This window comes from Hippopotamus amphibius, chromosome 8 (assembly GCF_030028045.1).
Source record: "Hippopotamus amphibius kiboko isolate mHipAmp2 chromosome 8, mHipAmp2.hap2, whole genome shotgun sequence".
Lineage (NCBI taxonomy): Eukaryota > Metazoa > Chordata > Mammalia > Artiodactyla > Hippopotamidae > Hippopotamus > Hippopotamus amphibius.
The window spans coordinates 120,245,653-120,258,171 of NC_080193.1; the positions used below are offsets into that span (position 1 = coordinate 120,245,653).

Below are 12,519 nucleotides of genomic sequence, written 5' to 3' on the forward strand. Positions count from 1 at the left end.
CATCACCTCGTTCTGTTTCCTTCCAGGAATTTATCACTGCCTGAAATGATCTAATTCACTGATTAATTTACATATACTAGAATATACATCCATGAATTTAAGGACCTTAACTATCTTGTTAACACCTGTGTCCTCAACACTTAATGTCTAGCATGTCATAGGCATTTATACATATTTATTGAATGATAAACTAGAATATTGGTTTCTTGTTTCCAATGTATACTTTAATAAACTACACCAAACTATACTATGAAAAATAGTATGGAGTAATTAAGGATATTGGACTTTTTCTATCCAGCTACAGGTCTATCATAAATATTAACCTAGTTTATGCATTTTAAGCAGCAAGAATTTCTGGTAAGTATTAATGTTTTCAACTCTTTGACATGTATAAGTAGCTTGTGCTTCCTTTAGGTGCTCCAGGGAAGAAGAAAATCTCTGAATTGTGTTCATTTGGGAAGCAGACACTGCTAGCCATTCAATGGATACCCAAGATCACTTCATACCTTACAAAGAGAACCTTAATTTAGTTGGAAAGTGGCAAGGTACCTAGAGCCTTTCCCTTTCTCTTCCCACTGTTCTTCCTGCTTGCAACAGACCAGATGCTTGGAGCAGCATCTCTCTTAGGACCACAAAATTACAGCTCTGAGGATGTTCAGGAAAATGAAAAGTACCTGAATACCCATTGGTGTCTAGAGACACAATTCCAGTCCTGAACATTTTACTGCATGATATAAACAAACCTCTATGCCTTTGTTTGCTGAGTTTTCTACTGTTTGCTGTCAAATGCTTGTTCTAAATGATAATGAAGAATCATTTGCTGAACATACTCTAGTATCCTGTTATTTTTAGGATTCTTACACGGTAGTGCCATATACTCCTGCGGTTCACTGTGCTCACTCCCTCAAATTATTCTCATTGTTACAAAAATTCAGAAAAAGGGGAAAAAACTGCTAAGTCATATTTGTAGAGTGAAGAAAAATGAAGATAAATCCAATATCATTTTAATCTACTTTCTCCAGTTGTTTTCTTCAAATTTCCAGGCTTCTTTGAATTCCCTCCTTTGCCTACTTTTCTCTCTAATCCACTCTTATTTCATCTTCCCTCTATAGACCAAGTCTCTATTATCTGCATAAACTAAATATTATATGCAGTGAGAGAAGTGGCTGCACCAGTGTCTGTACCCACAGAATGAGGGGGCCTCACAACATAAACATCAAGGAAAGTTCTATGGTTGAGTGGTCGCCTCTTTAACAAAACACAATCGGGCACCTATGCATTCATGTAGCTTATTTCATTTAATTCACACAACATTGCAAAGTAGAAACTTTTACCTCCACTGCTGTGTGAATTATATGGGATGTTTGCAAAGTTTATCACCTTAGTTATTTACAATGTCATTCAAAACCAAAATTGCCCTCTGTCATTTTCCTAAAGCTCTTCTTCCTCTGAAATTTAGTTCTTCAGAATGTTATGATGTTATGAAATCTAATAATTTAATTTCTTTAACAGATTTCACATTTCAGTAACATAGACATTTCTAATGATTAATATACCTGCTGGAGTCTTGAAGACTGGTTTTGGAATCAAGGACTTAGAAAACTAAGGACATTTCTTCCTCCATCCTCCTTCAGAGAAATCTAACGTGCAAAATCACATGCAAGCATAGACACTTTAATGCAGTTAGACAAGCTTTTCTATTGTCAGTTTGCACTTTACACTGTTTGCTTTTAGATGTGGGTAAGAAACAGAATTTTTAAACAAACGCAATATAAGTGATTTATTTAAGAATTCATAAATCCATATTGCAACCAAATAAACTCTGCAATACTTGCACTTAAGTTATTTGCGATGACAATACCCCACCCCAGTGTTTCTAAAACTTCACTCAATTGTGTATCACTTTTGTGATTTTGAGGTACCACTTCTATTATGGCTATTTAACATTTTTTTAAAAGATGATTTAAAATACACTCACACTTTAAGCTTGTCTCATCCTAAGCAACAATAGCTTAGGGGTTGGTGATTATGTACCTTTTCTAATATATAATAGTATTTGTAAATATAAAATATAAATATAAAAATAAATATAAAATAAAAATATAAAAATAAAAATAATTTGTCCATACCTAACCTAAAATCATCTGTTTCCACAATACAGAAAGCATTGGTATAATTGAATTAAAATTTTAAATTGATGGTATAAACTTTTTTAAGAACAGAAAATAGTCTGATAATTTCGATTTTTATAAAGACACTTACCCTGCGCAACTCTAGGGTTACAAAATTGTTGTTTAATAGAAAGATATCTGGCCTAGAATCCTGCTCTGCCCTTCTACACTCTCTGCTTCAGTTTCTCATGTTTAGGGGGATGAAAAAAAAATACTCAACTTGTAGCCACCCAGGATTCTTGGCCTCCTTAATCAATAGAAATTGATCAGAGGCCAAGAAATTCAGGCAAGAAATTCCGTCAAGGCTTTACAGGGGCCCCTGCTGCAGCAGAGGGGAGCAAGAACAAACAACAGGTTCCCTTGCTTGCTTGCTCCCTGGGGGGCGGGGGGGTGAGCTTGTTCCTTACATGGGGTGAGGTTGGGGGTGTATCCAGGGGTGGGGCCCGAGGGGTGGCTTAAGTGGTTTGCCCACCCCTAGGGTGGTGGTGTGTGCAGGGGGCATGCACAGTACGCTGCTTTGCTCCTGACCCCCTGCTTTTACTCCAGGCTCTTCAAAAGTGGCAGTGGGGGGTTTTGGCTTCTTTTGTCCAGAATTTGTCCCAACTGTGTATGCATGCAGTTATTTTTAGTCCCTTACAGTTTCTTTGTGTTTTGTTGCTCGAGGAGAGGTGTGTCCAGGTGCAAGCATTGCAGCACTGCAGGAAAGGGTCCCAGGTCCCAGCCTGTCTCAGACTTATCCACCTGACTTAATCTTTCTCAGATTCAGTGCACACAATTGAAGAAGATCCAGAGTGAGTGGCAGGATGATGGGGAAAGATTGGGAAGAATTGGTGATGTTTTATCACAGAGAGGAGACCACTTAAGAGATGACACCAGAGTGTTCTTCAGTATCTGAACAGCTGTGCTATAGGAAAGGAGGTAAAGTATAGGAGAAAGAGTTTAACACACAAAAGAGTAATTGGAGCTCCTTGGCTGGGTTTGGGGTTCAGCTGGAGCTATTTGAGAATAAGAGAAGCAATCAATCACTTGTCTGTGCTGTTGGAGAGGATCATGTCCTGGAGAAGGTTTGGATAGATAGTCTCAAGTTCTTTCTCATTCTAGTAGTAATAATTGGCACCAGTTATTAAATGCTCATTATGCTGGGCTAAGCATTTTATAGGTCTTGCCTCATTTAATTTTCACAATAACGCAATAGGGGTAGGTATGATTATACTCATTTTACAAATGGAGAAACCGAGTCTAAAAATTTGGTAGGGGTTGGATTGGAACCCAAGTCAGAGTGACTCAAAGCCCATCTACCAAGCATTATATATTACAAATGTTGTCTGGAAAAGATGAAGCTTTTGTTTTGCTTTGTTTTGTTTTGGTCAGAAATTCTCTTTGCCCATTCAGCCAAACTGGAGCTAAGTTGTCATCATGAAAAAATTTTATTGTAAACTGTAATTGTGTGAAAAGGAAACTGAAAAGCCATTATCTCAGCTGGCTTCCTTCAAATTTCTGAGAAAGTCAACACTTTTCCAAAGGAAAACGTATGCTTTTAGTTGTGATCTCTGTGTTTTGAGAGTGGAGAACAGAATAAAAGAAACCAACATTTCTGAAGGAAAACTTATTCTTTTAATTTTGATCTCTTTTCATTTTTAAGAATGGAGATCAGAATAGAAGAATCCAGAAGTCCTGGTTTTATTTCCCCACAATGTTACAAAATCGGCAAAAGCTTTGGTTTCTTTTGTTTGTCTGAACTGCTTTGAAAAAACATTTATTAAAAATGTCTGTTCATGGGAAGGGAAGGGCAATTTTGTTTTTTAGCACCTCAGGATATCTCAAATAATCTCAAGGGTATTGGGATGTTTTACAAACACAGATAATTCAAAATCACTTAAAACAAATATGTGCCTTAATCAGATTTTAAGTAGGGAGAGACTTAGAAAAGCAAATAAACAGTCACAGCAGGTGGTCTAGAAACTCAAGAAATTTTTGGTGAAACTGGTTTAACAAAAACAAAACAAAACAAAACAGGCCAGGGCGGGGGAGGGAGAAAAGAAAGGAAGGAAGGGAGGATGAGGGGAAGGAAAGAAGCAAAGAAGGAAGGAAGAAAGGAAAAAAGAAGGAGACGGAACAAGTATTCATATACTTGAGATACTACTTATCAATGAGTTTTGCATTTATTTTCTTGGGGAAAATATACTAAGGAAAATTATTGTTATCTCTGTTGTACTGGCTTATAGATTCATGCATTTCTTTTAATCTCTATGTTATAAAACTCACAGTCAAAGTTAAAAACAGTAGTCTTACTTTTTTGAATCTTGATATTAAGATGCCACAGTGGATTTTACATTTCATTTTTTTCTTCCTATCTTAATTTACCTCTTTACTGACTTCTGAGAAATCTTTTCATCTTTATTTTTTTAATCCATGAAACATCTGAACTTCACTAATATCATTAATGTGGGAACAAAATTGGGCATTCCTCCATCTCCACTAAATTATGTGGTGCAGATACTTTACATTGTAATGCAATAAATAATTCATATTGTTCAGGATGCCAGAACTTTGAATTATCAGAAGCCATATTCAGTAAATACATATTGTTTTCCAAGACAGTATTTTTCCATATTGTCTTAGAAAACCTTGCTTTCTACTGATGCTTATCTTCTCTGCCAGTTCTGTGGGGGAGAAATGATCTTTCCTTTACTTATATAACACCCAGCAAAGTGACTTCCTAGAGATGAACTTGTAAAAAATAGTTGTTGAATTAATGAATGCATGAATTAATGAAATTTCTTATGATAATAGGAGATTTATAAAATCTAACGATTCATTAAAATGCAATAGGAAATACTCCATATTTCCAGTAATAGCCAAAAATAAGTGACAGGGGAAATTTGGCTTATTTTATTTTAGATTTATGATTTTTCTTTCTTAAAAACTAGTGGAAGTGATGGAAAATACATCTCTCACAGCTTAAAAAATGAGAATTCTGTGGTTCTTTAACCATTAACGTGTTGTGGGAGGAAAAAGGATGTTTACTATCTAAAGACTAATAATACGTTTTGATCTTTTGAATCAAGAAATCTGGCATTTCTTCATCATTTTGAAGTAAATACCATGTACCATTCTAAATACAGAAACAAGATAAATGCAGATCTTAACTTAAAAGTTTCATTAAACATTCCTCTGTAAGTTAAACCCAGACACACACTCATGTCTAAATGTATTTAATATTTATTTTTTGCTTTTAAAGTGATGCTATTTACATTTGACCGTAGAAGGCAAATCATATCAGTAGGACATCAGGGATTAAGCTGGGAAGTATTGAAGTTAGAACACTCACATGTTTGCAAATTTCTATATCGTTAAAAAGAAAATCACTGTAAAATAAATGCTTATTTTTTAATTGTAAGTAATATGGAACAATCTGTAGGTAGTTCTAAAGTTCCATCAAGGGGCGCTTCCCAGGAGGTGTGTTACTACTGTATGAGTGTGGAGAGCAGAGATGGAAGTCAAGCAGTGGCGTTCCATGGGATATTCAGGAAAGTTAATAGTTCAGTTATTCCCAAGAAGCCTTCTTGCTGCAGACCCGTAATTAATGGTCCCACTGCTCCTCTCTCTCGTTCACGCCTTCTTCTTCTTCAGGGAATGCTGATTCATTCTGGCCTTTCGTATGCTTAACCCCTGAAATTATAAAAATTATGCTCAATTTATTTCTGGCAGATTCACTGCTTTGCTGCAAGAGATAAAGAAAATGAGTGGAACCTTTTCACTGGTGTATATGTGTTTTCTCCAAGAAGCTCAACAATCTAATCTTACATAAACCCTTTAATTCACTGAGGAATCAAAACACACCCAGCCCAATTTCCATTAGAGACAGGCTATCTTTTTATAGTAATTAAATCTTCTCCATTAAGAATTGCATCACCACCTATTAAAAACCTGTTAACTAAAAATTTGCTCACAGGCTTATTGTAATTCTGCTATATCACTTAGTTCAAATATTTCTTTTGGCATCACTGAACTCTGTTACGAGAACCATTAAAACCCTCAGGAACAAAGAGGTATATGTGTGACATTTCTGTAACTTGCAAACAACAAAAGAATCAGAATATTGTTACTCTTCTTTAGGAATCAAAACATACGGATTTGATTCTGAAACTTTTGTATTAAAAGTTCTTCAATCACTTCCCCCACAACCTACACAGAGAAAAACCATTGGCACACCTTTGTCCAATATATATGCTTATGTGACCTGGCCTCTCGCTACCTATCTGGCCTCATTTCCACCAGCCTCTTCTGTTTCCCTCTTTCACAGTACTTTATGCTTTAACAATGCTCTTCCATGTTACAGATCACTCCAGAATCCCTCAAGCCTCCATGTTTTTCTCATTCTATTCTCCTTGCCAAGTAGCTCCTTCCTACTCACCCACCTAAAAAGCTCCCACTCATCCTGATCTCAGCTTGCCTCCTCTGTGAAGCCTGCCCTGGTTCCCTGAATAGACCTCGCTCTTTCTCATATTTCCCCCTGCTCTTCGATCACTTTCTCTTGCATCAGTTACTTTACAGAACTATATTTGTTTACATATCTTTCTCATTAGAACAAACTTGCTGATGTCAGGATTGCGGAGTTTCAGTTTGGGGTCCCAGACACAGAGCCAGGCAAACAGTAGGTGCTCATTAATATTGATTGCATAAATGATTGATGGAATTAATTAGGTGACACTTTGGTATATGTCTTTGGCAGTTCCACAATAATGTGTGTTCAGATTTTTTAAAAAATTAATTCAAATTTGGAATATAAATCAGAAGGCAACTACTACAACCATACTCTACAAAATTATCTTTCATTTCACTTGGGTCTATTCTGTTAGAAAATCATACTAGCTGACACTCTACTGATGCTTCACATGGAAAGGTTTATAGATATTTTATATTTTAGAAATTTGGTTTATGAGATTTTTCTAAGTATTACTGAAGAACATTGCAGTTAGAATTGAGAAATGAAAGGAAGTCACTGCTCATGGTCACTATGAAACAAAGAAACTAAAAAGAAAAAGTGGATTTGCATGTATTGCAGTCAGCAAGCTTCAGAGTGCCATTTGGCAAGGAATGACATCCCTGGGCTTGGTAGATTATCTTGCAAAAATATTTGATCAGTTGTAATAATATTTAAATACTTTAATTTCATCTGCAAACACAGATCACTCACAATCACCGCAGAGAGAACTTTGTTGTTAACAAATGGAACTTATTTCATCTTGTTATAGATTACACAGGAGAAAAAGAGGTCTAAATACTAAAGAGAAGGAAAGGGAGTTCAATGAGCATTCAATCAGTCACTCTGCTAGAGTCTTACATACCCGGGTCACTAAACCTCACAACTCCACCAGATAAATACTTGGATGGTGAAATTTAGACTCTAAGAAGATAAATGATGTGTTCAAGGTTACAAGGATAGTGTGGTCCTAAGAGAAGTTCTGACACATCATAGTCCCTCAATATATACTGAATGAATGAATGAATGAGTGAATGAGTGAATGAAGCATAAAGTTCCACTGTCAGGAGACCCCCAACTCACTTTCACCTTTAGCTTTTTAGATGCTAACCTAGACTCACCTACCAATCTCCAGGATATACTGTATGTTTACAGTGCCTACTAATCTGGTTCAAACCATCTTGACATTCCCTCTGAAGTATTAAAGCACAGTAATCATTCAGCTGCCTGCCACTCTTTCCTGAGCTAAAATTGTCTGCACCTCCTGGGATCTGCAAAGGTTCTAATGCCTCCAGAGCGCATCCCTTTTATCCTCAAGGTAACTGCAGAGGTATGAAATTGTGTTCAGACAATTTTCCTTAAATTAGGGTTAACTTAATGCCAACATTGATTTGTCTATATGAGGGGGTCAAACATTAAAAAAAATGGTAACCAAACATCCAACTTATTAAACCATTAATCAACCACTTCCCATATTTGACTATAGGTCTACTCATTTATTTCATAATAATAATGGGCACAAAGTCATATGAGAAAGCTTTCTTTGAAAGGCATCTCATCACTAACTTGAGCAAACCTTGGAATGTGACTTTCTCAGTCTCATTCGAGTGTGGCATTAACTATTTCCAGGTGAAAAATTTTGATGATGCAGGAGTTGGTGATGTCACAGAGCTATTCTGCAGAACCTCCACAGAACCACAGGTTCTTTGGTTCCCAAAGCAGTTGACACTAATGTCATCTTTCAAGTGGATAACAGATGGTTGGTTACTTTGTGTTTTGAATTTTTCTTTTTTCCTCTCAGCAATGTTTGTTTGGTTATAGATGCAAGAGGTGCTGAAATTAATGTGTGAAGTCTGGAAGGACTGTCTAATAGTTTTTCTCCCCACACCCTTCCTCCTATTCCCAAACACACGTACACTTTGTATTTAAATTTTCTTTGAACCTTTATTCAATATTTGAGTAATTCTGGAGGTGGAGGAAAGTAACTTGCTCTAGAGGTGTTGATGAAATTCTCAGAGCCTCCTCTTCTGCCAAATGCTAATGAGCACGTAGGAAAACACCTCACCTGCACAACGACTGATTCCCAACGCATGGCAAAGGGCCTCCTGGAGCAAGAAAGACACAGCCAGCACTGCACGCAGGCAGAAGGCAGAGCGATCCCAAAAAATACAACAGAGGTTCTTTTCTCCATAACAAAATGAACATGCAATAAAAGAAACCATATATAAGACAAGGATATGCAGTGTGAATACATGAAGGAATGAAGAAAAATAGAGTTTGAGGAAAAGAAAGTAGACTGAGTAAAAGAAGAAAGGAAAAGAAAGAAATGTTGCCCCCACACAGGACATTACACTCGTGCTCTTGTCCATTCTGTAGATCAGGAGGTTACGTGTGAGTTGGATGAAGCTGTAAAGTGACTTAGTGAAGAGTTATGAATAATTAATCCATAAAGGGAGGCTTACATTTGGCAAGCCACACATCAACATGTTTATCGATTAATTCAGAGGGGAAAAAGGCAGATTTACTACACCTGTAGATGACATGAAACTTGGAAGAAAAGATGACACGATGAATGACAAAACTAGTATTCCAAAGAGCTGGAAAGATGGCCTAAGCAATTAAGATAGAGGTCAAAGCAAGTTTTGTTTTTAGGAAGATTATTTTGGTTCCAAGAGATAGAGCATGAGGGCAATCTAGATTGATTATAGTTAGGGATTCAGGTGACCGCAATTTCATCATGACCCAGAAGAGTCACCTGTTTGTAGGAACAGAGCTCTTGGCAGTGTAGGTGACATTTCTAACAGCAGAGTCAGCAGTTTAAGAGAGGAAACGTCTCTCTAACCATGTGTTGGTCAGACCTTTCCCGAATTATACTGCCCAGTTCTGGACTGCATTTCAAGAGTTCCGTTGAAGGAAGAAATTGGGATTAAAAGCAGTTTTATGAAATCTTTTCCAGAAGAATTGGATATGAAACTGCACTGTTCAGCATAGAGAAAATTAAGAGAGAACAGAAGAGGCTGCCACTGAACTTCTAAAATTTATCTAAGTAGCGACTGAGAGCGACAATAGTGTCAATAGCTGACATTCATGTGGTGAGGGCAGATTACAGATCTTCCTCGATTTACAATGGGCTTTCATCCCGATAAGCCCATTGTAAGCCCATTAAGAATATCATAATTGGAAAATGTGTTTAATACACCTACTCTACCAAATATCATAGCTTAGCCTAGCCTACTTCAAATGTGCTCAGAACACTTATGTTAGCCTACAGTTGGGCAAAATCATCTAACACAAAGCCTATTTTATAATGACGTGTGGCATATCTCATGTGATTTATTGGATACCATACTGAAAGTGAAAAACAGAATGGTAGTATGGGTACAGAATTGTTGTAAGTGTTCTCTATTGGTTGTTTACACTCATCACCCTGTGGTTACCTAGGAGCTGCGTTCACTGCCCTGCCCAGCATCAAGAAACCACACCCTACTGTGTATTGCTAGCCCAGGAAAAGATCAAAATTCAAAATTCAAGATATGGTTTTTTCTGGATGCATATTGTTTTTGCACCATCGTAAAGACAAAAAAATCATCGATCAAACCATCGTTCAATTGGGGACGTTTGTATGGCTCAATATAAAGAAGAGAATTTCTAAACTTGTTATGTTTGCCCAGCAGTAAGCATGTGAGTGAGCTCCCCATCACTGTGTGTGTTCAAGTCAAAGCTAAATTTCCATCTCAGAGGCAAGTTATAGAAGGAACACTCCACTGATTAGCAGAGCAGACTAACAACCTCACTGACCCTGAGATGCCATTCATAAACAAAGGAGATCTTTCCTACTGAAAAATTTTCTCTGCTGTGAGTACTATAAGTTACAAAAAAGTAATTCTAAAGACGTAAGTGGCCCAAATCCACATTTTAAAACTAATTCACATCGTGAGTAGCAAATGTAAATGCATTCATTTTTTTTCAACCACATACTTTAGAACTTTGAAATCATTCTAAAGTCCTCTGGGGAATTAGTGGGTGGATTTTGAGAGCCTCTGACCCTCTTGGAATTCTATGTATACTTGTTTCTGTGCCTCTTCAGGGAAGAAGGTCCATAGTTTTTAGCAGAATCTCACACGGGTCTCTGACTCTCAGATAGTTGTGAATATGAATCCTAGTCTAATCTCTTCACTTTAAAGATGAAGGGACAATTTCAGATGGCAGTGACTTGCTTAAGTTCACACAGCAATCGTAGGCTGCTAACTTACCTGAGCCCCTAATTCCTACTGGTGGCTCTTCACCTGGGCCACCAGGACTCAATCTTCCACTGTCATTGATCTTTCCCAAAGTTAAAACCTGAAGGAAAATGTGGGGACTCAAGATCATAAGGGTCTTTTCATTATCTAATTTTTTCAACTTATAACTTATTTAGATGTAACTCTTCAGTCTTTTTTGTCATCGTTGCCATTAGTGTTTTTAATAGAATTTGTAAGCAGGAAGATGTAGAATTTAACTCTGCCCAGCAACATTCCCAGAATAGAACCAAGTTACAAATAACATTCAGGTTACTGGAAAAGAAGCAATCGGAGTTCAATATAGTAAAGTTCCTACTGTGTGTTGAGCAGGAGAGATGCATGACTACAAATCAAATGGGGGTGTAGGTCAGGGGTGATGGTGTGCACATAAATGAAGGTGATTGAATGAAGACGTGTTGTAGAAATAAAGCATTTGGAGAGTTCTGACGTGGGAAAGAAGAGCTCCAACTCAGGAGACAGTACTTTGGACAGCCATTGATTGAGCAATACACTGGTTAGGTTCAGGGAAGAAGCAACTCTGATTTCTATATGAGAAAACTTTAACAAGCATTCATTTTCTGAAAGCCTACTATGTATGAAAGAGTGAGTTCACTGACCCAAAAAGATGATTTTCTCATGGTTGCTTGTGTATTGATCCTTCACATTTAATCAAAATAATCATGGTAGATATACTCACAGAATATAACTTAAGCTATAATATGGTACATCAAGGCTCCTCAGTAAAGGCCCACCATCTCTCAGATGGAAAATGGGCTTTGCATTTCCCAAAATGCTTTCACTTGTATTTTGTTTAATCTTCTTGGTATTCATTTATAATAAATAGCTATACATTAATATACTGAGGGTCACAGAGATCAAAAGACATATTGACTTCATCTCAAAGCTAAACATACATCATGTGGACTTACCTTAAAACTATCTCTTTCTACTTGATTTGAAGTAAATTACATGTACACAGCACAGCTGATCTCTGCTTTAATACTATGTTCAGTTCTTATAATCTGAGAATCAACTCATGGTCATTTCACTTAACTACCTATTTCTTAGAGAAGCATTTCTCTACAGAAGAATAAATGTGTAACATGCTTCTCTCGTCATCATATATGGGAATAGAGGCAGCATGTTTATATGACATTCATATGTATTCATAGTATTATATTTTTTATGTATATTTTACCAAAGCTGTTGCTCAAGAGTAAAACCTAGGTGAAAGATTTAGCAGTAAATGCTGAGGAGAAGATAGGGGAGGAGGTACACTTACATACTATCATTAGAAGTAGGAATTCAAAGAATATCTTTAGAAAGTAATCTAGTCTCACTTATCAAAATGTAAAGTGCCCACATTTTTATCAGTAAGCATGAGGTTGGAGCCAGGTAAGAATATGTTTTGTTTTTTTTTTAATTTTGCAAGGATCCTGCTATTCAGCCTAGGATGAGAATTGCTTTGATAGACTGAGTGCCTCTTTTGCCCTCTATAGCCAAGTGCCCTTCCAATACCCCCTTTTTCTTCAAAGCTAATGTATTCCGTGAACTCAGAAGTAAAGTTAAGTTTTTAAGCCTG

At 36.8% G+C, this 12,519-nt stretch overlaps 1 protein-coding gene across 2 annotated transcripts in view; it reads right to left on the reverse strand.

Annotated features, from left to right (window-relative positions):
- Window positions 1-5,754: 5,754 nt before the first annotated feature.
- The window catches only part of PPP1R1C (protein phosphatase 1 regulatory inhibitor subunit 1C), a 124,668-nt gene continuing 117,903 nt past the window's right edge, over window positions 5,755-12,519 (reverse strand). For both annotated transcript variants that reach the window (XM_057745789.1, XM_057745788.1), the window contains exon 5: window positions 5,755-5,843. In XM_057745789.1, the coding sequence (XP_057601772.1) occupies window positions 5,755-5,843 (89 nt within the window). The remainder of the gene's footprint in view (window positions 5,844-12,519) is intronic.